The 25,633-nt window shown below is 40.6% G+C and overlaps 1 protein-coding gene across 11 annotated transcripts in view; it reads right to left on the bottom strand.

Annotated features, from left to right (window-relative positions):
• The window catches only part of VPS13D (vacuolar protein sorting 13 homolog D), a 245,762-nt gene that overhangs the window by 88,301 nt on the left and 131,828 nt on the right, over positions 1 to 25,633 (bottom strand). For 8 of the 11 annotated variants that reach the window (XM_032608838.1, XM_032609572.1, XM_032611093.1 and 5 more), the window contains 7 exons: positions 25,189 to 25,297; positions 22,832 to 23,011; positions 20,782 to 20,898; positions 19,802 to 19,951; positions 15,080 to 15,229; positions 14,024 to 14,120; positions 11,829 to 11,977 (listed from right to left, as the gene is read on the bottom strand). In XM_032608838.1, the coding sequence (XP_032464729.1) occupies positions 11,829 to 11,977; positions 14,024 to 14,120; positions 15,080 to 15,229; positions 19,802 to 19,951; positions 20,782 to 20,898; positions 22,832 to 23,011; positions 25,189 to 25,297 (952 nt within the window). The remainder of the gene's footprint in view (positions 1 to 11,828; positions 11,978 to 14,023; positions 14,121 to 15,079; positions 15,230 to 19,801; positions 19,952 to 20,781; positions 20,899 to 22,831; positions 23,012 to 25,188; positions 25,298 to 25,633) is intronic. The other 3 variants (XR_004347228.1, XR_004347280.1, XM_032611841.1) reach the window with 3 other exon arrangements.

Below are 25,633 nucleotides of genomic sequence, written 5' to 3'. Positions count from 1 at the left end.
ATTATCCCCAACTTGGAAGCACCACACCACCACCCCCTCTTTGTGGACCTCCCATCAAGACCCCCTCTTCCCTCAAGGTAACCAGTATGCTTTTTTTTTTTTTCCTCCAGTATGCTTTTTTTAAAAAATAAATTTATTTATTTATTTATATCGGTGTTTTTTTTGGCTGTACTGGGTCTTTGGCGCTGCGTGCAGGCTTTCTCTAGTTGCGGTGAGCGGGGACTACTCTTCGTTGTGGTGCGCGGGCTTCTCATCACAGTGGCTTCTCTCGTTGCGGGGCACAGGCTCTAGGCGTGCAGACTTCAGTAGTTGTGGCTCGCAGGCTCTAGAGCGCAGGCTCAGTAGCTCCGTGGCATGTGGGATCTTCCCGGACCAGGGCTCAAACCCGCGTCCCCTGCATTGGCAGGCAGATCCTTAACCACTGCGCCACCAGGGAAGCCCGTGGTAACCAGTATCTTGACTTCCAGCACCACAGCTGAGTTTTTCCTGCTTTGAATTTTATCTAAATGCAATCATCAGTATGAACTTTATTGTATGTGGCTTCTGACATCAACAGTAAGTCTGTGGGTCACTAGGTTGTTGCACACAGCTGCAGTTTAAACACAGCTGTCAGTGCTACACAGTATTCCAACATATGAATAAAACTATTTAACCACTGCTGTTGATGGAACAGTTGTGCTGTTTCCATTTTTTTGCTATTATGTATGATGCTGCTATGAACATTCTTGGACATGTCTTTTGGGGCACATTTGTACGCATTTTTCTTGAATATCTACCTGGAAGCGGAACTGCCGGGTCATAAAGAACGTACACATTCAACCTTATAGCCTACGCTGCCAAGCAGTTTTCCAAGGCAGCTGAACTGGCTTACTCTCCCTGCAGCCGTCTATGAAATTTCCTGTTATGCTACATCCTCACCAACACTTGGTAAAGATAGCTTTTTAGAAATTAATTAATTAATTAATTTATTTATTTTTGGCTGTGTTGGGTCTTTGTTGCTGCGCGCAGGCTTTCTCTAGTTGCAGCGAGTGGGGGCTACTCTGTTGCGGTGCGTGGGCTTCTCATCACGGTGGCTTCTCTTGTTGCGGAGCATGGGCTCTAGGCACGCGGGCTTCAGTAGGCACACAGGCTCAGTAGTTGTGGCTCGCGGGCTCCAGAGCACAGGCTCAGTAGTTGTGGCGCATGGGCTTAGTTGCTCCACGGCATGTGGGATCTTCCCGGACCAGGGATCGAACCTGTGTCCCCTGCATTAACCACTGCGCCACTATGGAATTCCCAAAGATAGCTTTTTAAAAAACAAATATTCTAATGGGTGTGTAATGGTAACTCAGTGTGGTTTTAATTTCCATCTTCTTGTTGAAGGATGAGATTACGCACCTGATAATACACACATCAGCCTCGTGGATATACATTTTTGTTAAGTTCCTACTTGAGTCTTTTGCTCATTTTCATAGTGGATTGTCTGTTTCTTCCTTATAGTTTTTTTTTTTGTGGTACGCGGGCCTCTCACTGCTGTGGCCTCTCCCGTTGCGGAGCACAGGCTCCGGACGCGCAGGCTCAGCGGCCATGGCTCATGGGCCCAGCCGCTCCGCGGCATGTGGGATCTTCCCGGACCAGCGCACGAACCCGCGTCCCCTGCATCGGCAGGCGGACTCTCAACCACTGCGCCACCAGGGAAGCCCTTCCTTATAGTTTTGTAGGAGTTTTTCTTATACATTCTGTATACAAGTCTTCTGTTTCATGAATATACTGCAAGTATCTTCTCCCATTATGTGACTTGTCTTATCACTCGTTGGTGTTTTTTGATAGCAGACATTCTTAGTTTTAATGAAATCCAACTTAACAATCTTTCCCTTTATGGAAAGAACTTTCTATGTCATAGTTAAGAAATTACCTACACTAAGGTCATAAAGATATTCCCATATGTTTACTTATAGAATTTTTATTGTTCTACTCTTCACATCTAAATCTACAATCTACCTGAACGTAATTATTATATAAGTTCTAAAGCACAGATCAAGAAGCATTTTTTCCACATGGGTATCTAATCAACTGAATAATATTTATTGAAAGGCCATCCTTCCCCTTATTGTAGTACAGGGTAACTTTGTCATAAGTCAAGTGAATGTACTTATATGTGTCTGTTTTTGGATTCTCCTTTGTGTTTCATTTTGCCCTGCCTTCTGCCAATACCACACTGTCTTAATTACTATAGTTTTATAATAATTTTGAAGTATGTTAGTGTAAGCTCGCCAACTTTGTTCTTTTTCTTCAGAACTACCTTGGTTACTCTTTGCACTTTTTATCTCCAAATGAATTTTAGAATCAGCCTGTCAATCTGCCACCAAAAAAACTGCTAGAATTTTCATCAAGACTCTATTGAATCTATAGATCAATCTGAGAAGAAACGACAACTTTATAATATTGAATCTTCCAATGTATTAACATGGTGCACCCCTTTACTTGTTTAGCCCTTTTAAAATTTCTCTCAGTAATATTTAATTGCTTTCTGTGCAGAGGTCTTGTACACACTTTGTTGGATTTATTCCTAGGTATCTGTGGTACAGTAAAAATGGCCACAAATTCTTTGTATCTTCTATCATTAGCAGAGTCTATTTCCCCTTCGCCTGAACCTGCACTGACCTTGTAACTTGCTTCAAACAATAAAGTGCAGCAGAAGTAACGTGCAATCTCTGAGCTTTGGCCTCAAGAGATCTTGGAGCTTCTGCTCCGCCCTTTTTGATGTTTCCACCATGTGAAGAGGCTGAGACTAGCTTCCTTGAAGACGAGAGACCACGTGGAAGGGGGTCTATTGACAGCCAACACCAAGCGCCTGACACGGTTGTAAGGTCATCTTATATACCCTTTGGTCTCAGCTGACTGGCAGGTGACTGCAGCCACATCAATAACCACAAGTAAGTCCAGCAGAAACAGCACCCAGCTAAGTCCAGTCTAAATTGCTGACCCACAGATTTGTCAACAAATAAAATGGTTGTTTTAAACTACTAAGTTTTGGCATGATTCGTTACACAGCAATAGATGATATTGTATTTGATGTTTTCTTAATGGTGTTGTAAAGACATCTTTCAAATTTTCCTTTTCTCTGACATATAGAAATACAGCTGATTTTTGTACAATGTCTTCAGTGACCTTGTTAAATTTACTTATTTATTCTAATAACTGTATATCCTTTTAGATTTTCTAGGTAATCATGTTCTCTGCAAATAATAAAGTTTTCATTTTCCTATTCAGTCTTTATACCTTTTATTTATTTATTGCACTGGCTAGGATCTCCAGCATAACAGTGAACAGAAGTGGTGAAAATGGCCATCCTTCCCTGCTTTCAATAGGTCATCACTGTGTATGATATTTGGGGTAGCTTTTTTATGGAGACACTTTATCAGATTAAGGCAGTTCCTTTCTATTTTTTTGTTTCCTGAGTTCTTATCATAAATGGATGCTGAATTTTGTCAAGAGATTTCTGTGCAACTATTGAGATAATCATATTTTTAAATTCTTTCATTCTGCTGATGTGGTGAATGACATGATTTATTTGGAAATGTAAAGTAAACTTACAACCCTGGCATAAACCTGATTTGGTTATGATATACAGTTGGCCCTTGAACAACGCGAGGGTTAGGAGTGCCAATCCCCTATACAGTCAAAAATTCTCATGTAGCTTTACAGTCATCCCCTCCATATCCACAGTTCCACATCCACAGATTCGACCAACCATGATCATGTAGTGCTGTATTTACTGGGGAAAAAAAAAAATCAGTATATAAGTGGACCCATGCATTTCAAACCCCATGTTGTTCAAGGGTCAACTATATTTTTCTTCTTATATATTGCTATATTTGATTTGGTAACATTTTGTCCAAATTTCTTTCTTCTATGTTTGTGAAAAAATTCTAGTCTGTAATATTCCTTTATTATCTGATTATGTTAAAAATATAAATTACAGTTTTCTGGTAAACTTCTTGAACACATTTACACTTATTTTAAATTCTGTGTCTGATAATGTCGACATCTGGTTTCTCTGTTTCTAGTGTCTGTTTCTAGCGTCTGTTTTTTCTCTTGATAGGCCTGGTAATCTGTGATGGAATGCTATACTCTGTATAAAAACTTATAGATTTTAAATGAGTCTTTAGTTTCTGGCAGGCAGTTAAAGAGGCTTATTAATCCAATCAGTGTTTTCAAGGCTGGCTTTCAGTCCTTGTAAAAATAATCTTGGTCTGTTTCCATCTTTATAAGGTTTGGTATAGTCCTTCAGCAGTCTCAACTGAAAACCAATTCCATTCCTCCCCTTGTAATCTCCCCAGCGCCATAAAACTGCTAAAAGATATATTTAGTTAGCCTCTTGGCTGCTACTTTTTGCTTGGCTTCTCTCAGACTACTTAGAAATTGGCATCTGCTTCAAGAAACAAAACAGCTCAGACTATTGGGGTTTCTGTTCTGCCTGTCCCTTCTCTGTAAGATATGAGCCCCTCCACACCTACGGTCAATTAATCTTCGACAAAGGAGGCAAGAATATACAGTGGAAAAAAGACAGTCTCTTTGGCAAGTAGTGTTGGGAAAGCTGGACAGCTGCATGTAAATCAATGAAGTGAGAACATTCCCTCACACCATGCATAAAAATAAACTCAAAATGGCTTAAAGACTTAAATATAAGACATGACACCATAAAACTCCTAGAAGAGAACATAGGCAAAACATTTTCTGATGTAAATTGTAGCAATGTTTTAAGTCACTCTCCCAAGGCAAAAGAAATCAAAGTAAAAATAAACAAATGGGACCTAATCAAACTTATACGCTTTTACACAGCAAAGGAAACCATCAACAAAACGAAAAGACAGCCTACAGACTGGGAGAAAATATTTGCAAACAATGAGACCAACAAGGTCTTAATTTCCAAAATATACAAACAGCTCATATAACTCAATAACAAAAAAACAAACAACCCAATCAGAAAAAGGGCAGAAGGCCTAAATAGACGTTTCTCCAAAGAAGACATACAGATGGCCAAAATGCACATGGAAAGATGCTCAACATCCTTAATTACTAGAGAAATGCAAATCGAAACTGCAATGAGGTACCACCTCACACCAGTCAGAATGGCAATCATTAAGAAGTCTACAAATAATAATAATGCTACAGAGGGTATGGAAAAAAGGGAACCCTCCTACACTGTTGGTGGCAATGTAAATACATGCAGCCACTATGGAAAACAGTATGTAGATTCCTTAAATAACTAAAAATAGAGTTGCCATATGATCCAGCAATCCCACTCCCGGGCATATATCCAGAGAAGACTATTTCGAAAGGATACATGAACCCCAATGTTCATAGCTGCACTATTTACAATAGCCAAGACATGGAAGCAACCTATATGTCCATCGACAGATGAATGGATAAAGAATATGTGGTGTGTACACAAACACAAACACATACACACACACACACACACACACACACACACACAATGGAATACTACTCAGCTATTAAAAAAAAATGAAACAATGCCATTTGCAGCAACATGGATGGACCTAGAGATTATCATACTAAGTGAAATAAGTCAGAAAAAGACAAATATCATATAATATCACTTATACGTGGAATCTAAAATATGATACAAATGAATTTATTTACAACACAGAAACAGACTCAAAGACACAGAAAACAAACTTGTAGTTACCAAAGGGGAAAGGGGGGGTCAGAGGAGGATAAATTAGGGGTTTGGGATTAGCAGATACAAAACAGATAAACAACAAGGTTCTACTGTATAGCACAGGGAATTATATTCAATATCCTGTAATAACCTATAATGGAAAAGAACATAAGTATAACTGAATCACTTTGCTGTACATGTGAAACTAACACAACATTGTAAGTCTACTATACTTCAATTAAAAAAAAAAAAAAAAAAAAGATCTGAGCCCCTCAATTACCAGCTCTCTCAGTAGCAATGGAGTCTCACTCTTGCTTGGCCAGCCCTGTGAGGCTGCCCAAAGCTTTCCTCGGATTCTCTGACTTTGGGCAGTTGCTTTCTGCTTGACTTATTTACCTTTCTCCCTACACCACTTACAAATTAAGAGTTGTCTCAAAAATAAAACCAGAGTAAATGCTGGGCTCACCTTATCCAGTCTCCTTCCTCTCATAAATCGTGGCCCCTCAAGTACTGGCTGTCTTGGTAACTTTCCAATACCTTCAAACAGACTTTTGGGCTTTTTTCAATCTAGCTTTCTTTGTAGTTCTCAGCTGGTTTGGGTCTGCTATAAGCCAGTTAACAATTTTTGGATATGGCCTATTTTCCAATTAACAATTTTTGGATATGGTCTATTTTCCAATTATATTTTTATTTAACATGATGGACATTTTAGGGATTTTAGAGAGCATGCCAAATACTCTTCTTTTTTTAAACGTAAAAACACTTTTCCATGCTAATAATGTCAGTAAATCTCTCATCTACTTGGAATTTATTCTTATACAGAGTGTGAATAATAAATTTAATTTTATATTTTTCCATATGGCTAATTAGTCCAATAGCATTTATTAAAACATCTATATATTCTCCACTGAATTGAAATAATTTAATATAAATGTGCAATTTACTGGACTTTCTATTTTATTTTCTCACTTATTTTTTAATCCTTCAGCATGTATTTTCAGAGTCTGCTTTAAATTCTTCTGGAACAAAAGCATGTTTAATTGAAATGAAGTTATATAATTGAAGAAAACCTAGATGAAATTGTCTAAAACCAGAGTGGGAGAACTTTTCTGTGACTCAAAATTCAGATTCAAAAGGCAAAAGACTGATAAGTTTGACAACATAAAATAGAAAGCTTCTGTATGATTTTAAAAAACATACGCACACCAAAAGCAAAGTAAAAACGACAAATGAAAAACCAAAGAAAAAATACTTGCAGCTTTTAACAAAGACAAAACTTCTATAAAGAGCTTCTAAAATAAGAGGAGATAAAAGACCTATAAAATGATTTTTAAAATGGACAAGTGATATGACCAGACAGTTTAGTTCACAGAGGAGAAAAATGGCCCTTTTTAATAAACATATGGGTTAGGAGAAGAGAAGAAACAAACAGAAGAATAACAGGAGAACCAGCAAGGACAACACCAAGAACAGGGAGGTCAGCAATATCAAATATGGCAGAGGATCTGACAAAGATGAGGACAGAAAAAAGCCCACTGCATCTGGTGCCTTGGGAAGTCACTCGCAACCTCCTACTAAATTTCAGGACAAAACATTTCGGAGATTAAGAGCATCCTCAAGTTAATTCAGCCTAACACTCTTATTTCTTTAAAGAAATAAAACCAAAGAAACATTAAGTGGGTGGCCTAAACTCCTGTAGCTAGTTATTAGTAGATCGGAGACTTGAACATGCTCATTTTCACAACCACAACTACCTAACAGGCAGAAAGCATGAAGACCAGAAAAGAGGATTATTTTACTTCTCCTGAAAAATGTTCTGCTATTCATTCTTGAATGTCTCACCCATGCACATGGTGAGTGATGATGAAGTGAGCAGGCACTATTCTCCCCATTTCACTGACACAGAAACTGAGGCCCCGTAGCCTCAACTGCTTTGCTCAGACCCACAATAAATAGATATGCTAGTAGAGCCAGGTACTGACATCAGTTCAGCAGTTTGTTTTGTCAATACAACTCTGAGCATTACTTTCTTCTCAGAAGAGAGGAAATGAGATCAAAGCAAAGGCATACAGCAAAAAGCTTTGTACCCCAACTTTCTCATTGCAACCAAACAGTGAAGAAGGAGAACCACACATAACACAAAGACTTTGAAACCTCTACTAAGTTGTCAAAGCCCTCATGAGAGACACTATCCCCTTTCTGAGTGGCTAACGTGCTTTGTCTGAACCAAGGAAGTATTCTGGCCTTTCAGTAAAAATGATCTTTACCTGGTACTGCTTTGGGGCCTCCCGCATTTGAAAAAGCTGAGATATGGCACACTGGTATGAATTACTCTGCCACTTTCAGGTTGTTCTGGTGAGTCAAAGTACAGGAGATGAGAGTTTCCCTCTTTCCGAGCCAAACAGGGCTTTTTCTTGTAGTAACTGAATGACTAATCAAATACAGTAGTATACAAAGTTGATGCTTATTTACCCAAGTAGCAGACAGTTTCCTGTTATAAAATGGATTCTGGAGAAAGCAATCTGTGCTCATAAGTTCCTAATAAAAATAGGAAAATGTCTATTCCTACTTCCGCCAGATAAAAACCGTTGAAGTCTTCCAGAAACTTTATAGAGTTGAAAGAAGAAATACCTGTCCATATGCCATAAGGTCTCAGATCACAAGCTAGTCCCTGGGCCATGTCCTTTCCTTTCTTAGTTTATCCTGCACTAAACAAAACTGTCTGGAATTCATTCTTTAAAGGTTTATTTATGGTACATAGAGACTGTTTATGTGAAGCAGGGTATTTGCCCACTTGCCTCTTGGGACAGTGTTTAAAACTACAGGGATATTTCCCTCTCTGGCACTTTCTGAAATACAATTAACAATACTGGATCTTTTTTCCTTTTAACAAATCTGGTTTTTATTTAGGGAGGGGAGGAAAAAGTAAAGGGTCTGAAGTTTCCCAACAAATTATTTCAAACCTTTGAGAAGACAGTTTTAGGCTTTTTAAATAGTGTCTTTGTTTGAAATTCCCCCTCACCCCCACCCTCTTGCTCTCCGACCATTAAAATGTGGGTTTTCTTCCAAACTAGATTGCTCAATTAAAGCCCTTCTTTTGTAATACCCCAATGCTCTAAATGGGAAAAGGGCTGCTGTAGGCCACCTTATGAAACCTTTTAAAGGCTCCTGGACTCTTTTGATCTTTAAGAAAACTGAAAGAACATATAAACTACCTGGCACTTTCAATATTATTCTGCTACTCTCTGACATGCAAACTTGGGAGAATAATGGCGAATGGGTGGGTGGGGGGGCGGGGAATGCCGTGCTTTCGTCTCTGCATTTGTGAGATGGAACTATTATCTCCCCCTTCTTCCATCGCAGAGTAAGGAATCCAATTGAGATAGCAGATGTGAAACTGCTTTGAGTCCTTCTGAACAGACACTCTATCTGGCAATAATGTACCCTCGGTGTAAACCTGAAGAGACTTCCCTCTGAGACTTCTGACAGCCTCGCTTCTGGCCTGGAGTCAAGAGAATCAAGATAATTATGCCTTCAATACCAAAGACATGGTTACCTTTTAGTCAGACTCTTATGATTCCTGCTCTGGGACAGGACTCCATTTCCTAAGCACATACTTTTAGCCGTTACATATTCATCTCAAAGAGCAGACTGCTCTTCCTAAGAGCTACTAATAAAGGGATATTACTCTGTTAGAAAACTATTTGAATAAATGACATTATTTTATGAGTCCCAGACTCCTCGAGGAGAAGGCAAGACACAATAAAATGGTGACTTCTGTAAGCTGAGAATTTAACTCTGACATCCCAATTCCCAGCACCCTGTTTGAAACATTAAGGTACCACATTCAGGGTGTCCCCCGCCCCACACCTCATAATGTGGCTGCTCCACTGAATCTGTTTAGCAATCATCTGAAAAATGCCTTGAAAATGTTCCTTCAATATAGCGCCAAATGAAACACTCAACCTAGACGACTCCCAGTGTATTGCATGCAGGGTGAGCGTGCAAGCATCAATACCAAGGAACTGGGGGCCTGAAGCTACTTCAACTGTAGAAAATCATACTGCATTTGTTAGTGTGGGGGGAAACCTTCTACCAGGAGCAATTTGGAAGGAACAATTAGGTGTCTGTGTTTCTTAGTAAGATGATTCAGAAAACAAGAAGTCCTTAACTCTCAGGAAATGCTTGACACTGGTTTGTTGGGTGAGTGCCAAGTGTTCTGGGGGAATATGTACTTTATCAAACAAACCCATTCCAAAGGGTCACATAAGTCAAGTGGATACTTGTGGATATTAGCAAGATAGTGGTTTTCCCATGGTTTCCCCCCCACTCCCATGCTAATTATAAGTATCTTTAGTCTCCTGGGAAACATGAAGTTAAAGCTAATTAAGCAGACAGGACAGTCCATGGAGAAGGCCCTGTTCTCAGGATGGCTGCAGGAGCTCCCCCGTCCCGACCTGCATTCCCAACTACTCATCCCGTTTGCTGCCTTAATGAAGCAGTCACCCTTGCCCTGTCCTTACCCCGAAACGACTTGATTTGGACCAGACTACTGACTTGATACCTATAAGTCTATTTTAGAAGTTGTGAGCTGGCAAATCGTGGGCCACATGAGGCCCACACATGTGTTTTGTTAGGTCCACAAGGCTTAAAAACAAAAACAAAAGAATTCAAATCGGTTGCCAACATTTAAAAACCAGGAGATTCCACATAAAAATCCAGATTTCCGGCTTCACTTTAAAAAATCCGAAGATCTGGCAACACTGGGTTCACATTCCCCCGTAACAACTGGCTGGAGCTGAGCTGCACTGCCCCCTTCAGATGAAGAGTGCACACTCTGAGGGCCATGGTGCCCCCGGGGCTGCTTCGCCAACTTCACTGCTGGCACAGTTCCTGCAGGCATGGAAATGTATGACTCCAGGTTTATTACTTACTTGTCCACATCTCTAGCTACTCCTGTTCAGAAAGAGAGACCACCCTGCAGCATCTTAAAGGAGGCAGCATGGGGCAGTGGGAGAGCCTTCGACCGGTGGTTAGTGGGGAGGTAGATGCCCCGATACCCATCTTCAAGTGCAACAGAGGAAAGAACCAGAAGTAAGGGGTGCAGGCTGCAGGGAGGCAGATGTAGACTCCGCCTAAGGAAGGACCTTCCAACAATCACCTGGGTTCTACTCCTGCTCCAACTACACAGGCTTCAGTGACAAAACACTGTGAACTCCAATATCCTTGTTCATCAAGCAAGGGGATCATTAAGGACTCACAGAGCTCTAAAATCCTCCGCCTCCTTATGTTCTAAGGGACAGCACAGCAGAGGGGTAAAATGTATATAAACTTTAGAGTCAGATAGGCTTGGATTTGAATTCTAGAAGCATCCCTTAATTTTAATAGATTTTACTGCAGAAAATAAAGATGGTATTCAGACTGTATCTGTCAAGTGCATATCCAGATGCTCTGTAGGAATGTCCCATCCTAATATGGTGGGTAGGGGAGGCCACACCTTGGTGGGTAAGTGACCGCGTCATCCTTGAAGGTGGTACACATTTTCACCGTCAACCATTCAAAAAGAGGTGAGTACTTAGGAGGCGAGAAGGAGGGCAGGCAGGACTCGGGCACAAAAAGAAGATATTGTCTTGGCTACAGCTTTTCTCTCGAGTCTGGGAGCGGCCCTAGGAAAGGAGGCTTTTACCTCACTGAGATGAGCCAAGAGCTAAGCAGAGGGCAGATGGGGTTTTATGTAATTCTGTGTTTACTCTCTTTCGTTACTCTTTAATCTTTAGCAAAGTCATACTTAAACATTACAAAAAAGAAAAGAAAAGGAATATACAGTTGACCCTTGAACAACACACTTAGTTTGAACTGCATGGTCCACTGACATGCGGATTTTTTCAACAGTTTACTCGGATGCAGAACCGCACATAACGGAAGTTATACGCAGACTTTCAATTGCGAGGAGGGGTGGGTGCTCCTAACTCTCACACTATCCAACGGTCAACTGTGCATATGTACATACACATATGAGTCGATAAAAGTTCTCAAAAAAGAAAATCTGTAAAAATATCTGCTACAAATGATGATGCTGGACGGAAAAAGCAAGTGGTAAACACACTCATTCTTTTCCAAGGAGAAGTCATTTTTAAAACTTACCCAGCTAGCAGCTCACCTTGAGATCCAGTGGTAGCTTGTTGGAGGTGAACACGCTCAGCTTGATCTGGGGGATGCTGATTTTGAGATTTTCAAAGTAGTATCGAATTGGCGTCCCACCTTGCTCAGCTGTCTTTTCGTGGAGGTTTTCATCGTATTTTTCCACCTCTGGTACAAAGGTAGAATTGTTTTCTTGAAAAGTAAGTTTCCTCTGAAGTCTCATGATTCAAATACTTTCGTTCACATTGAAAAGAAACTCACAGAAAAATGTAAACGTCTATTTGTCTAAATTTAATTTTTTAGGGCTCAGTAATATGTACAGTATCCTGATGCCATTTCTTTGTAAAAGTAGATCTGGTTCATGTTGCTGATCCAAAAAGTACAATAGCTTAATCTTTTGATTTGTGACTCTATTACCATCTGGCAGATATCATCTCTGGAAAAAATAATCCAGGTGGGAAAGCCAAAGGTCATGGGTGTGCTTGATGGCAATGCGTTTTCTAGAAACCATGTCGTTACCATTATTATCATAAATGACCCAGATTATCTGAATTTATTTCAGAAAATGATATCTAAATAAGTACTTGGAGTGTAGATTAACTGGATCATCATGAACAACATGACCAATTAAATGATGAATCTGAGCGAAACATAATGCCTTGAAAAGAAACAGGCAGCAGGCTATAAAGAACCAACATCACGACAAGTGGCTCTCTCTCCCAAACAGTGGACATCATTTAAATAGCAGAGTGGAGGCAGATTTCTCACTTGTTATCTCATGAAGCAAAAGGGATGAACACAGGCTAAAACACAGCAATGTGCTCTTCAACTTGATGCTGTCCCCACACCCATGTGGGCAGCTTATTTGCACTTGGATTCATGTGCTTTTAGAAACAAAACCAAAGAGACTGTACATATCTACATATCAAACAAATTTATACTGTAAGCTTTTATATAGTTCTATTTATAGAAAGAAGGGAATAGGTTAAAAAAAAAAAAAAAGATACCGCAACAGAGATAGGCTTATCTGTATTCAGGGAACAGGAATAGTTATAGAAGGCAGAGGAGATTCCTCAATGAAAGGCAGGCAAGGATTTTACAAAAGAGTCTAAATCCACTAGACAATGCTTGGGGAGAAATTTATTTAGAGCAACTTACAAGAAAAGCGTGTCCAGTCAAATTTAAAGTAAAACTTCCCAGGAAGGTACCAAAAGAGAACAGATACCTGGCAGGCAGGCTCAAGTGGCTCTCTGAACACAAATAAACACTGGCGTTCTGACCCAAAGTGGAGAACACAGCACTAAACAGACAGGATCTGCTCCTGATCCCAAAGACACTTACTTAAAGCTTAAAGTCTAAGTCTGGGGTAAACAGAGCAAAAATATCTTTCTTGCACTGTGTGCGTGTATGTTCATATGTACACACGTCCCCAGGGATTTTTTTCCCCCCTTTAGCCTACATGGGCAGATAAACATTAAAAGTCTCTATCTTACCATTTCTTTAGGCTCAGTATTTAGTTTAGTCTTCAAAAGACTAAGCATTACTGACTTCTTTCTAAGCTGTATATACAGTCTAGCAAAGGCCATGATGAGGCATCTAAAATAAAGAGAAGACAGCTACATAATTTCTGTGGCACTGCTGGAAAATTTAGGTCTTTCAAAAGCTTATCCTACTCCCCTCTCCAAAGAAGAGTAAAGTAACTAGAAACATTTGTAATTACATTAAGGCATAAGGGTATGGATGTGAAAAAAAGTTAAGGAGTTGAGGCTAGCCAATTTTTTTCCTCAGCTAAACCCAAGGAACTGCCGAAGGGATTTCTGATTCTTGGCCCTGAATCTGTTTAATAAACAAAGGTTAGGAAACAAAGTGGTTTGCTAAATGACTAACATCATTTCTGCCATCTTAAAGCAGATGAGTCAAAAAACATGAGACAAAGAGGAACAATATACTGCTTCCCAAAAGCTTGCCCCTGGGTATGCTGGGACACCAGAGACCCTTGGAGCAGCTTCTTCCGTACACAGATACACCTCAATACCTGTCAACAAGCAATACTTAGAAAGAGAACTGAACCACAAACCTTAGCTTCCCAGCTCAGACTATGAAGTGGATAGAGAGCTTGCCAGGCATTCAGAGGCCACCTATTTTCACAAGCAGACTAAAAAATGCCACCCTTGGGCCAATTCCCAGATACACACCTAGAACATTCGACATTACCTGATTCTGCCTGATCGTAGCCAAAGAAACTCAGCAGCTTGAGGAGCAGTTTCTCCTCAATTTGTACCGTGAATCTCTGAGCCGTGACCATCAGATGCTAGAGATAAAGAAATTCTGATTTACAGTGCGAATGCCAGAGGAACTCTCATCCGCGCCCTAAGAAGGCCCCCGTGATACGGCGTGGTCTCTTTACTTGTGTGATTTCATAATCATACTGCCAAATTTTTTCTGGCTCATCTCTCTCTACACTGTTATAATGAATCAAAAATTCCAGAAGATGTTTAGTAGACGATTCTCCATCCTATTGCTTGGTTCCCAGGGCATCTGTGTCTGGTTAGTCACTGGATTATACTTTCAGATGCACTGTGGTATATGGTACTGAGCTCACATGGACAGCAGCTAGTTTAAGGAGCAGAGCTGGGCTTGTGAATTTGAGGGCCACAGGCAGGCTTGACCCCACTGGCGCTGGTGACAAAGGACCAGAAACGTGAGAAGCAACATCTTAGCTCCCACTTTTCCAGAATTTGGTGTTGTAACGCTAGCCTGTACATGAAGACTACTCCAGGAAAGAAAGTTGATCACTTCTGAATGATCTGCTTTTAGTAAATAGTGTGGCAGCTTACAGAGGAGGATGCCTGTCCCAAGGTCAGGCCCCTCCTATCCCTTGTCCAGTAGTCTTGGATTATTATTTTTTTAATTTATTTTATTGAAGTATAGTTGATTTACAATGTTGTGTGCTAATTTTTGGATTATTATTTTAATAATATATCGAGATCATGCCTGGTCACGAGCAATCTAGAAGATGCTACACTTTCCTGCAGAGACTTCACGCTGACGAATACAGACTCTGGCCCCTATGGATTCCGTACTATTGCCCGCTGAATCATCGACAACACAACTGAGAATCTGAAGTTTTAAGAGGAGTTTCCATCAATTCCGCTACACAATGTATCGAGTCGCTTAGTGCCTTACCCCCACTGGACTATTTCCATCCACAGCCTGAACTGCTGCTCTGAGCCTTGGCTGCGAGAGGACAAATCAAGCCCACCAGCCTACCTTGTAGATGTTGGTCAGCGCACTCTTACTGGGGAACTTCACCGTGTTCACTTGCACGGCAGGGCCTGTCTCAATGACCTCATTCTCATTGCTCAGTGGAGTCACAAAGAGCATGAAGGGCTGCGTGGTGCCAAGGAGCTGATTGTCCACCTAGGACATGAAAAAGCAGCAACAAAAACAGGCAAATTGCTCAGTTTTCATTTTTACCTTTAACTAGGTCTCACAATATGCAGGTCATTCAGAAAGTACTTTTGGAAATATATTCTCACTAAAACCAGCAACAATAATAGCAATAGTCAGGAGCTATACTTTATCTGGTGAGTGCTGTGTGCCACGCACCGAGCTGGTCCCCTCACAAGCATTATCTCAAGTCCCACAACGGCCAGCCCGTCCAAGTTATCAAACTCAGGGCTCTGCTGCATCCTCACCACAACCTCGTGGGGATCATCACTGTCCTCATGTCACAGACAAAGAAGCTGAGAAGAGAGTCCCCTGCCTAAGGCTGCACACCTAGTCAATGACAGAACGAGAACTTGACTCCACTTCTCTCTGTCCCCAAAGCGAACGCTCTCAACCACTAGGCTATCAATGCTTCTCTTGCTCCGAATTCCCTGAAGAACTCAAACGAGAGAATCAGTAGCAGATGGCTACCAAATGGGCACAGCTGCCCATCCTAAAGTCAACTCCCTTCTAGGAATGGAGTGACGAAAGCAGTGGCACCAGGGACTGCTCTATTCACCCCCACATCAGCACCATCACCGAGAACACACTCTCCACACTCAGGTAAGTTTATGGACATCCGGAGGCTCACGGCGGGAAGCAAGCATCTTTACTTTGTTTTGCCCTAAAGGCCCACACTTGGAAGAGGAAAGAGGAGAGAACATGTGTCGGGTACCCCTAAGCATACTTCCCACACATCACCTAACACATCCCTCACTACAACCCTAAAGGTTAATTGTTATTCCTCCCCATTTTACAAACAAGAAAACAGAAGCTTAGAGAAGTTAAACTACTTGCCCACACTATTACTACTATTATATTCACCAGGTATAATAGTAAGCAGGAGAGTTGGGATTCAAACGCAGGTATTTCGAGCATCAAGCCCTTGACCTTTCCACTGTATCACATGGGTTCCCACAGAACCATTCTGTACAGTCACTGCAGATGGTCCTTCTGTTGGCTTTCAAGGTGCAGAGAGAAGGGCAAGGGACCTAGAACGCTTCTTCTAACTTCCATTCTTGCCTCCTACCATGTGCTCTCTATACAGCAGCCAAAATGATCTTTCAAAAACACAAATCATGTCCCTCCTTCCTGGACACCCTGCAGTGGCTTCGCTTATCTCCTAGGACAGGACAGCACTCCTCAGCACAGCCTCCAAGGGCCCACCTGATCCAGTCTCACTACATACCACTCTCCTCCAGGCTCGCCACCATGCCTGCACACAAGCCTCCCCATTGTTTCTCAAAGATGGGCAAGTCTCTCCTCCGTCAGAATTTTCCGGAACATTTTCCCCACAGTATACCTTTTGTCTGGTTTTCTCATTCTATTCTTCCAAGTTCGGCTCAGCTCCCACTTCCTCAGGAAGACCCTCCCAGGCCACCTTACCTAAAGCAGCAGCATCCCTCTTTATTCTCTCACAGCGGTTACCCCAGGTTGGAATTATTTATTTGCTTGCTCGCTCACTTATTGGCTGATTTCTTCCCTAGTCTGTTAGCTCAGAGAGCAGAAACTTCATCTTTTGAGTCATGGTGGTATCTCCAGAGCCCAGTGCCATGCCCAGCACACAGATGATAACTCAGTTAGAATTCACCCAGTGAGTGAATCACCTGTCACACCCAATAGAAATGACAATAAAGTCTCACCTTACTCTGACCTCTTCTTTGTTCTTTACCCAAATACATTTGACACAAGTGTACTAACTGCAAATTTCTGATTCTTGTTTCAGTCTCCCAATTAGATTTAGACACTCCCGAAGGGTGGGACTATATCTTCTGTTCTTAAAAATTTTTCCTCATAGCACTGTAATCACAGTAAGCTCTCAAATCTATTTATTTTCTACAATTTACAGCACACATGAAATCAAGAGGTACTACAGGAAAAAAAATCTTTAATTACAGTAAAAAGTCAATGAAATTAATGAACAGCAAATGATTCCTTGGATCTTCTCTGGAAGATCAAAAAAGAAAGACAAGGAAATAGAGGTGGCAAGATATTAACTTTTTATCCTCAAACAAATGGGAGGTCATTAGCCTGAACTCTTTACTATTTGTGATATATGATGAAAGAAAAAATTCTTCTGAAAAGGGGTTTTGGCATGATAATCCTTTAACATTTTTTTGTAGTGTGGATCTGCTGGAAATGAGTCCTTTTAGCTTTTGAATGTCTAAAAACACCTTTAATTCACCCTTATTTTTGAAAGATATATTTGCTGGGCACAGACTTCTAGGTTGGCAGGTTTTTTTTTCCTTTCAACACTTTAAAGATGTTGCTTACCATATTCTCACTTGCATTGTTCCCAATAAGAAACTGGCTGTCATTCTCACCTTTGTTCCTTGTGAGGAATGTGGCTTTTTTAATCTGGATGCTTTATCACTGGTTTTGAATAACTGATTATGATGTACCTTGGTACAGTTTCCTTCATGTCGTACGTGTGGCAGGGCAGGGGAGAGGCACAGGGGACGGTGTGAATGTGGATTTGTGTTTGAGCTGCTTCTGTGAGTTTATAGTTTTCATTAAGTTTGGAAAATCTATGGTCAAAATCTTTTTTTAAAAAAAATAAAATTGAATTTCATGCTTTTAATTTTTTTTTAATGTTTATTTATTTGGCTGCATCGGGTCTTAATTGCAGCACATGGGATCTTCATTGCAGCATGCGGGATCCTTCACTGTGCCACACGGGCTTCTCTCTAGTTGTGGCATGCGAGCTCTAAAGCACGCCGGCTCAATAGTTGGGGTGCACGGGCTTAGCTGCCCCTCGGAATGTGGGATCTTAGTTCCCCAACCAGGGATCAAACCCACATCCCCTTTGTTGGAAGGCGGATTCTTAACCACTGGACCACCAGGGAAGTCCCTAATTCATGACTTTTAAAAGTTATTCATGTTTTAAAAAAAGAAAAAAGGCAGACATTTACTAACAACAAGAACAAAACCCTCTAACAAACATAATAATTACAAAATTCCTTCCAATTTTTTTTTTTTTTTTCCTGTCTCCTCTCTCTCCTCTGGGGACTCCAATTATCCATATATTAGGTTGCCTAAAGTTTTCTCATAGGTCACTGATGCTGGTCTCATTGTGGGTTTTTTTCCCCTTGGATTATTTTTCTCTGGGTATTTCAATTTGGACAGTTTCTCTTGTTATGTCTTTAAGTTCACTAATCATTTTTTCTGCACTGTGTCATCTGCTACAGATCAAATCCAGTGTTTTTTCCATTCCATTTTAATCTCTAGAAGTTTGATTTGAGATTTTTATATCTTCCATGTCTCTACTCAACTTTTTGAACATGTAGAATAGAATACAGTTACAATGAGTTTTAATGTCCTTCTCTGAAAATCCAAACATCTGTGCTAGCTCTGGGTTACTTCTGAATGATTATTCTCCTCATTATATACTGTGTTTTCCTACCCCTTTGCACACCTAGTAATTTCTGATAGGATGCCACATACTGTGATTTTTGCTTTGTTGGGTGCTGGATGTTTCTGTATTCCATTAAATCTTGAGCTTTGTTGTTCAGGGACATGGTTAATTTACTTGGAAACAGATTTGATTCTTTCAGAGTTTCCTTCTGTGTGACTGATTTGTTAGCTAGGTCTGGAGCAGTGCTCAGCCTAGGGCACACAGCTCACCACGGAGGCCCAAGACTTTCTGGAAGGCTCCTCCCAATGTCCCATAATTATCAGTTTTCCCAGTGTGGCTGGTGGTGAGCAGCCGGTGCTGTGACCGGTGCTATGGCCCTTTCGGATGGTAGGTTCCTCTCATCTGTCCTTTGCTGACCATCTGCGGGGCCCTCTGCAGATCTCCTGAGATTTCTTTCTGTGCAGCATGCTCCTCCCAGGTCTGCTGTCCTATGAACTCTGGCTCCCTTGGTCTTAGGACTCTTAACCCTGTTCAGCTCATCCACTCTGCTGGGTTCTGTCTCAGTCTCTCCACCTGGTGACATGGCCTGGAAACTTTTTCACGGCAGCAAGCTGGGGTGATTGCAGGGCTCACCTCTTCTGTTTCCCACCTCTCAGGGATCACTGTCCTTTGTTGCCTGATGTCCAGTGTCTTGAATCTGTTGTCTCCTTACTTGATCTGGATTTTGGGGGTGTTTCAGATAGGAAAGTAAATCAGGTCTCTGTTACTCCACCTTGGTCGGAAGCACAAGTCCACTTCCCTTGTTTTTCTCCCTATGGTGAACTTCAGTTCCTCTAAATTATGGTTAGATGATTTCCGCTGTTTTCTCTATTGGCAAGATGAGGGACCATGGGTCACCTTCCTCCATGCCACCTTGACCAAGTTATCTAAGTTACTGATGGACTAGCTGCTATATTCAGAATTCTGCTCTACAGAAAAATTAGTAAGACAAATATAGGTAAAAGAATTCTTTTCATAGAACAATTTTCTGAAGACCGTAAGAAATTTGTGCCAAAGTACTAAAGTTTTTAGAACATCAAACACTGATCTGGTCAGCTGTTCAGCAGGAAGAAAAGGAGATCAACAAGTCCTAAGCGCCCCCCTCTCACCTGTACATCCCGTATGCTGAGTTCTAGCATATGACTGGTGGCCAGCTGTGTGTAGTGCACATTGATTCCCGTAAGACTTGCAAAGACCAGTTCTTCTGGCACTTTATTAATTAAAGACAACCCAATTCCACCTTCTAACTTCACAAGCACCTGAAAGGAAACCAAAATATGGCACACTGACAGTTTAAAACAGAGCTCAAGGTAGCCAGGAGAGGACAAGGAAATAAATGGCTTTAAATTCCTCTACTTTGCCTCTAAGCAGATGAAAACCATGTAGGAGCTGTATTACTCACCTTGACGGCTCAAATTCCATCATCTCACTAGAAGCCTTCCTCTCCAGGCACACTCCCCACCCCAACCAGAACTCCACAGTGATATGATAACACCTCTACCGGAGCACTGATGACATTCTGCATCTCATTACAGGAAAATAATCATTTGAGAATCTTTGTCCCTATTTGAGAGACAAGCTCTTATTAAGTTATTCACCAAACTTCTATAACATCCAATACGGTGCTTTACATACAGGTGTTTTTTTTTTTAAAGATTACTGAATAAATATGGAATAAGTGTGCTTTTTCGCACTTATCTCATGCTCCTTTCCACACTTTTCACTTTCTTTCCAATGCCCAAACAGGGCCAGGGAAACGAAGATGTCAGAGTCAACTGGGGCCAAAAAGATAAAACCTAGTTTGCTTATTCTCAACCTTCACTCCTATTTAAATTCAAATAATTTAGCTTTCTTTATTTTCATCTTACTGTAACAACATTTGTTACATTCTGATTTGACCTGAGGTGTCATTTAAGTAACATATTCACACATTCATGATGTGGTAACACTAAATACTATGAAGTAACACTGATACTTAGAAGTCACAGAGGTCAGAAAGAAAAGAGAAGGTCCCAACTGAGAAAACCAAACAGGAAAATTCTAAACAAATTTGTAATGAAGAAATGACCCTGCAATAGCTAATACGTACTTCCAATTCCTGCTCTGTGTCTGGATTCTTTAATTTCTGCAGCTCTTGATCCATAACAGGAAGTTCATCCACTTCGTATGATGAACGGTCACTTTTCCGTTGAGAGAAATCTGTTATCTGCGGTCAAATAAAACACTGTACTTACTAAGAGGGCTCAAACTTCCACTGTGAAACCCACTCCATACCAATTGTGTAAGTCAAAGTCACTGTATGCTCAATAATCCTATGGAAGTTAATGGTTTCCAAAGCACTGCTAAGGTAAGACTTCTATAATAATGAAGCAAATTTGGTCTTGAGTCTCTATGACTAACACCAAGCTGCAGGCCTGGAGAGCTTCATACACTGGGAGTTAGGCATCTGTAGGTGATCTAGCATATTATAGCTCAAGTCAAAACACGCAAACCTCAGGATCAAGGCACTCACTTTTTGCCTTAAGAGAAGGGTGCTTTTTAAAGAGATATTGTGGATTATGGTGTACTATCTCAGAGAATTTGCTGTTACACAGCAACATCTTTTCTTTTTCCTTAACTCTAATTCCCCATGCCTGATAAATCCGTTATCTCCAGCACAGAACTCTCCCTGAGCTACAGACCCATACTTTCACTGACTTCCGGACACCTTCCTGTAGATACCATACACTTAATAAGTCCAAAACTTAACTCCTCATTTCCCCCCAGAAGTCTGCTCTGTGTACATCTCTTAGTGATGGAGATTATCATCCTCCTTGTTGCCCAAATCAAAATCCTGAAGGCCATTCTTGACTCCTTCCTCTCTCATCTGCACATTCGAGCAATCACTAAGTCTGACTGACTCTACCCCCTAACAAGCTTTCATTTCTATTCATTTCTCTCCAACCTTCTCCTCATGTCCACCTCCCTGCCATGTATTCTAGTTCGGGTCACCATAATCTCTCATCCAGATCCCTCCAAACTGGCCTTTCTCTGTCTCCAGTTTCACTCCAATTCTCCACACTGCAGCCAGAGTGAGCAAGTTAAAATAAATTTCTGATCGTGTCACTCCCTGACTCTTTGTTGCCATAGAAAAAACACAAAATCTTTAGCATGTATCAGGCTTTTCATGTTCTGGCCCCTGCTTCAGTCTCCTGCCTATTTCTTAGCATATTCTATGTGCCACTTGGATCACTCTCCTTTATCTCCAGGCCTTCAATGGAGATATTTAACTTCCCATATAGATATAATTTACTTATTTTGTTTATTGCTCATGGTTTATCTACTCCACTAGAATGTAAGCTCCAAGATGGCAGGGAACTTTGTTTGTTCACTAGTCTAGGTTCAGTACCTAGAACTGTGCCTGGCTCTAACAGGGGCTCAGTAAATAACTGGTGAACGAATACTCTCATTCTTAAGGCACAGCCCCTCCACCTTTCCTTCTTGATTTGGCTAACTCCCTTCAGTTAACATTTAGATCTCAGCTTAAGTGCTACTTCTCTTAGAAAGCCCCTGCCAGTCTCCAAATCTGGGCATACAAATCCTTTCTAAATACTCCCCATAGCACCCTCCACTCCTACTTTCATAACACAACATGTTAATTATCTGATTAGAGACCTCATATATCTCCTTGTTGTCAATGTTATTAATATGTCAATTATTTAAATATATAATAAACATATATAACGACTGATAATAATATGTACTGTTCTTGGCATTATCTTCTTTAATTCTTACACTTTTTTTTTTACTCATTCTTTTTTATTATTATTGAAGTATAGTTGATTTACAATGTTGTGTTAGTTTCAGGTGTGCAGCAAAGTGATTCAGTGATACATACATATTTATCTTTTTTTTCAGATTCTTTTCCCTTATAAGTTATTATGAAATAATTCTTACACTTTTTAAAAATCATCTTGTATTTTACTTACACTCTGATTCTTATAACAACTTTGTGAGGCAGGTCTTATCCCCACTTTATAAGGACACGCCATCCTCACATCCAGCACAGATACTTCAATAAACATCTGCTGAATGACTGACCATGCAGGGGCGGGGGGAGCACAATGAGACTCAGGTCAGTTCTTACGATAAATCATTACCTGGAGCGCTCTAGTTGGTCCATCTGGGATGACCCTGATGGACAACATTCCAGAACCAGGCCTCATTTTTTGGTTAATAAATTGTTGTTCAGGTGGAACTGGCCCCAAAAGCTCCATGGATGTGTCCGGACCAAGAACAACTTCAGCTCCGTCAAACAAACCAGAAAGCCCTCCTTTGGCCTACAGGACAGAGTAAAGATGTGTAAGAAAAGGCAAAGGCACTGACTTTGACAATTTAATATGTCATTTCAAACAAGTTAGCAGATTTAAACTCTCTTCTGAAGGGTCATGGTCAACATATAGCAAAGCATTTACTGTTTTTTCAGCTTTACAGATGATAAAGAACAGGAGGATTACTTGGGCAAGATGGAAAGTTATGCTACGTGAATTTAGGGAATTCAAGGTAAGATAATTCCATGAATATAGTATATTAGTTTAGTAGTAACTTCTAGTCATTAAGATAAGCTTAAAAAAAAAAAAGTACCAAAAACCCTATTTCTCTGAGTATTCTCGCTAGGGTTTGCTTCAAAAGCTGAAACATTCTGAAAATTTTAAAAGTATCACTATCACTGAGCTTTCCAATAAAAAGCAAATTCTGGAGTTGAAAACCTCCCCAAACAGGCATATGGCTGGACAATCAAATATTCAAAATATGGTGCCTCTTCTAAAATGAAACAGGGAAATGTGAATGTCATCTGATAGCCAGTTATTCGGGCCTTTGGAGAAAAGTATCTTCTTGCTATATGCCCCCAAGTAAAACGGACGTCTGCAGGATGATGCCTTTGCGAGAGTGAATACAGGGCTAGAGAAGATAATAGCTAAAGTGTCTAGATCCCCCTCTGTTAGTTTTTAAATAGTGAGTAATGAAAAGGAAAATTTGAGCTGGGTTTATAGGACAGACTTTAACATGGAGAAAGCTTTTATAACTGTTTTAAGTTTAGAAAGAAAGTGCATACACAACCTTATAAGGGTAGTGTCAGAAAATGTTTTAATGCCTTCAATTATTTTATTCAGAATGATAAGATTGTAACAAGTTTATTTCCCTAACCAAAACACATTCTGCTCTGCTGAATACTGCTATTATAGGGTCACTCAGAGAAATGATGAAATAGATTCAAGAAACAACAAACACCAGAAAGGGATTTTTTTTTTTTTTGGTTGGGTGGAGGGGGGCGGGCAGTGGGTTGGGCAGGATGCTCTAAGAGAATTGGAATTACATGGGCTTTAGAAACAAACCAGAAGTCAGGGTCAGACACGGAACCCAACAATTATAACAAGCCCTCTTTTGCCTCTAGAAGTCTGAATTGCATTGCTAATTGAAAATCACAAATCCATTCCAGATGTGTGCTTCATATAAGTAAGCAGCTTGTCTTTGATGAAAAAAGCTCAGGGCACTAGAGATAAAGAAAATAAATCTCACCAAACAGCAGTCAGAGGCTCCTTGCAGTTCTGCTCGCTCCCCCGGAGAACAAGCTCCCATTATGGAAGGACAGCCTGGTTTCCACCAGGGTCAAACACACTAAGAGCTCTCTAGATTCTGGGCCTGATGTTCTAGTGTTTACCTTTTGGGTAAAGTCCCAGGCTGAGGCAGAACTGCACACGCAGTCACACGTGCTGTTCTGTTCTATGCCCAAACCTCTGAGACACCTTCCTACTCACTCATCTCAGATCCATGGTCTCATTCCTGGCCTGAAGCCAGAAGGAGAGAAAATCCAAATTCCTGGTAACTTTCCAAACACACATTTGCTTATAAAGTACCTGGGAGTTTTTCATGGGGTGAACTGGCTAACTTGAAGGCAGGGGAAACTGAACAGCAACCTTCATTTCGACATTTGCTACAACAATGAAAGGTCTATTTGGGGACCACTGAGAATGCAGAAGTAAACAGAATCTGGGGCATGTAGAGCCCATGAAGATTACTCACCATCTCACAGAACACTTTATAAAAGATGGTTTTAACCTCACAGGTCTAAAACTAATCCATCTAACTTAGTGGCGGGCTTTTAGCTGACATTTTTCTTTCTTTCTTCCTTTTTAAAATTGCATAGGTAATTTATCTCATCAAAGAAAAGAAATCCAGATAAGCCAAGGGAAAAAAATAAAAACCATCACTCAGAAGCAACCACTCCTAACACATTTCTTACACATCACCTTCAATAACATTTCCCATGTAAATATGCAGAGATGCACAAAGTTTCGTGGTTTTCCTGACTAAAATGAAATAATACATATTTGCATTGTAATTATTTTTTTCCCATTCAACAACATCTCATGTATATCCTAATTAAGACTTTGTTTAAAAAAAAAAAAGGCTCAACCATTGCTTGCTGCAACCGGGGATGTCAAAAACTACTAACCTGGACAACCAACCCATGTAACCCACAGGTCAGTTTCCCTTCTCGGAAACTCCACGTCTGGGTTGTGCTTCGCCTACGATCAGGCTTTCTTAGCATCAGCGGCTCGTATCTAGAAGAAAGGAAAATGCAACAAGTCCTGTGAGTCAAATATTTCAGGCCTGCAGAGAGGATCAGGATCGCGGTTTTACTCTTCTTCCTTCCCATATCCTCTGCCCTTAAAATCTAACAGGCAGTTAGCCTGAATCCTATGGCAGCTAACAGGTATCTCTCAATGAGGAAGGAGGAATAAAACAAAATGGAAAGCAATGAGGACACAAATATGAACACTTTAAGGATTCACAATTTAATACATGTAATAGGGGTTCTTGCTTTCTCACAATGACAAGCTGTCATGTAGTACAAGAAAGGTTTTTTAAAATATTTTCAAAAATCCTTTTCTGTTTTA

Source organism: Phocoena sinus, chromosome 1, assembly GCF_008692025.1.
Source record: "Phocoena sinus isolate mPhoSin1 chromosome 1, mPhoSin1.pri, whole genome shotgun sequence".
In the NCBI taxonomy this organism is placed as follows: domain Eukaryota; kingdom Metazoa; phylum Chordata; class Mammalia; order Artiodactyla; family Phocoenidae; genus Phocoena; species Phocoena sinus.
This window is presented reverse-complemented; position numbering and strand designations above follow the sequence as displayed.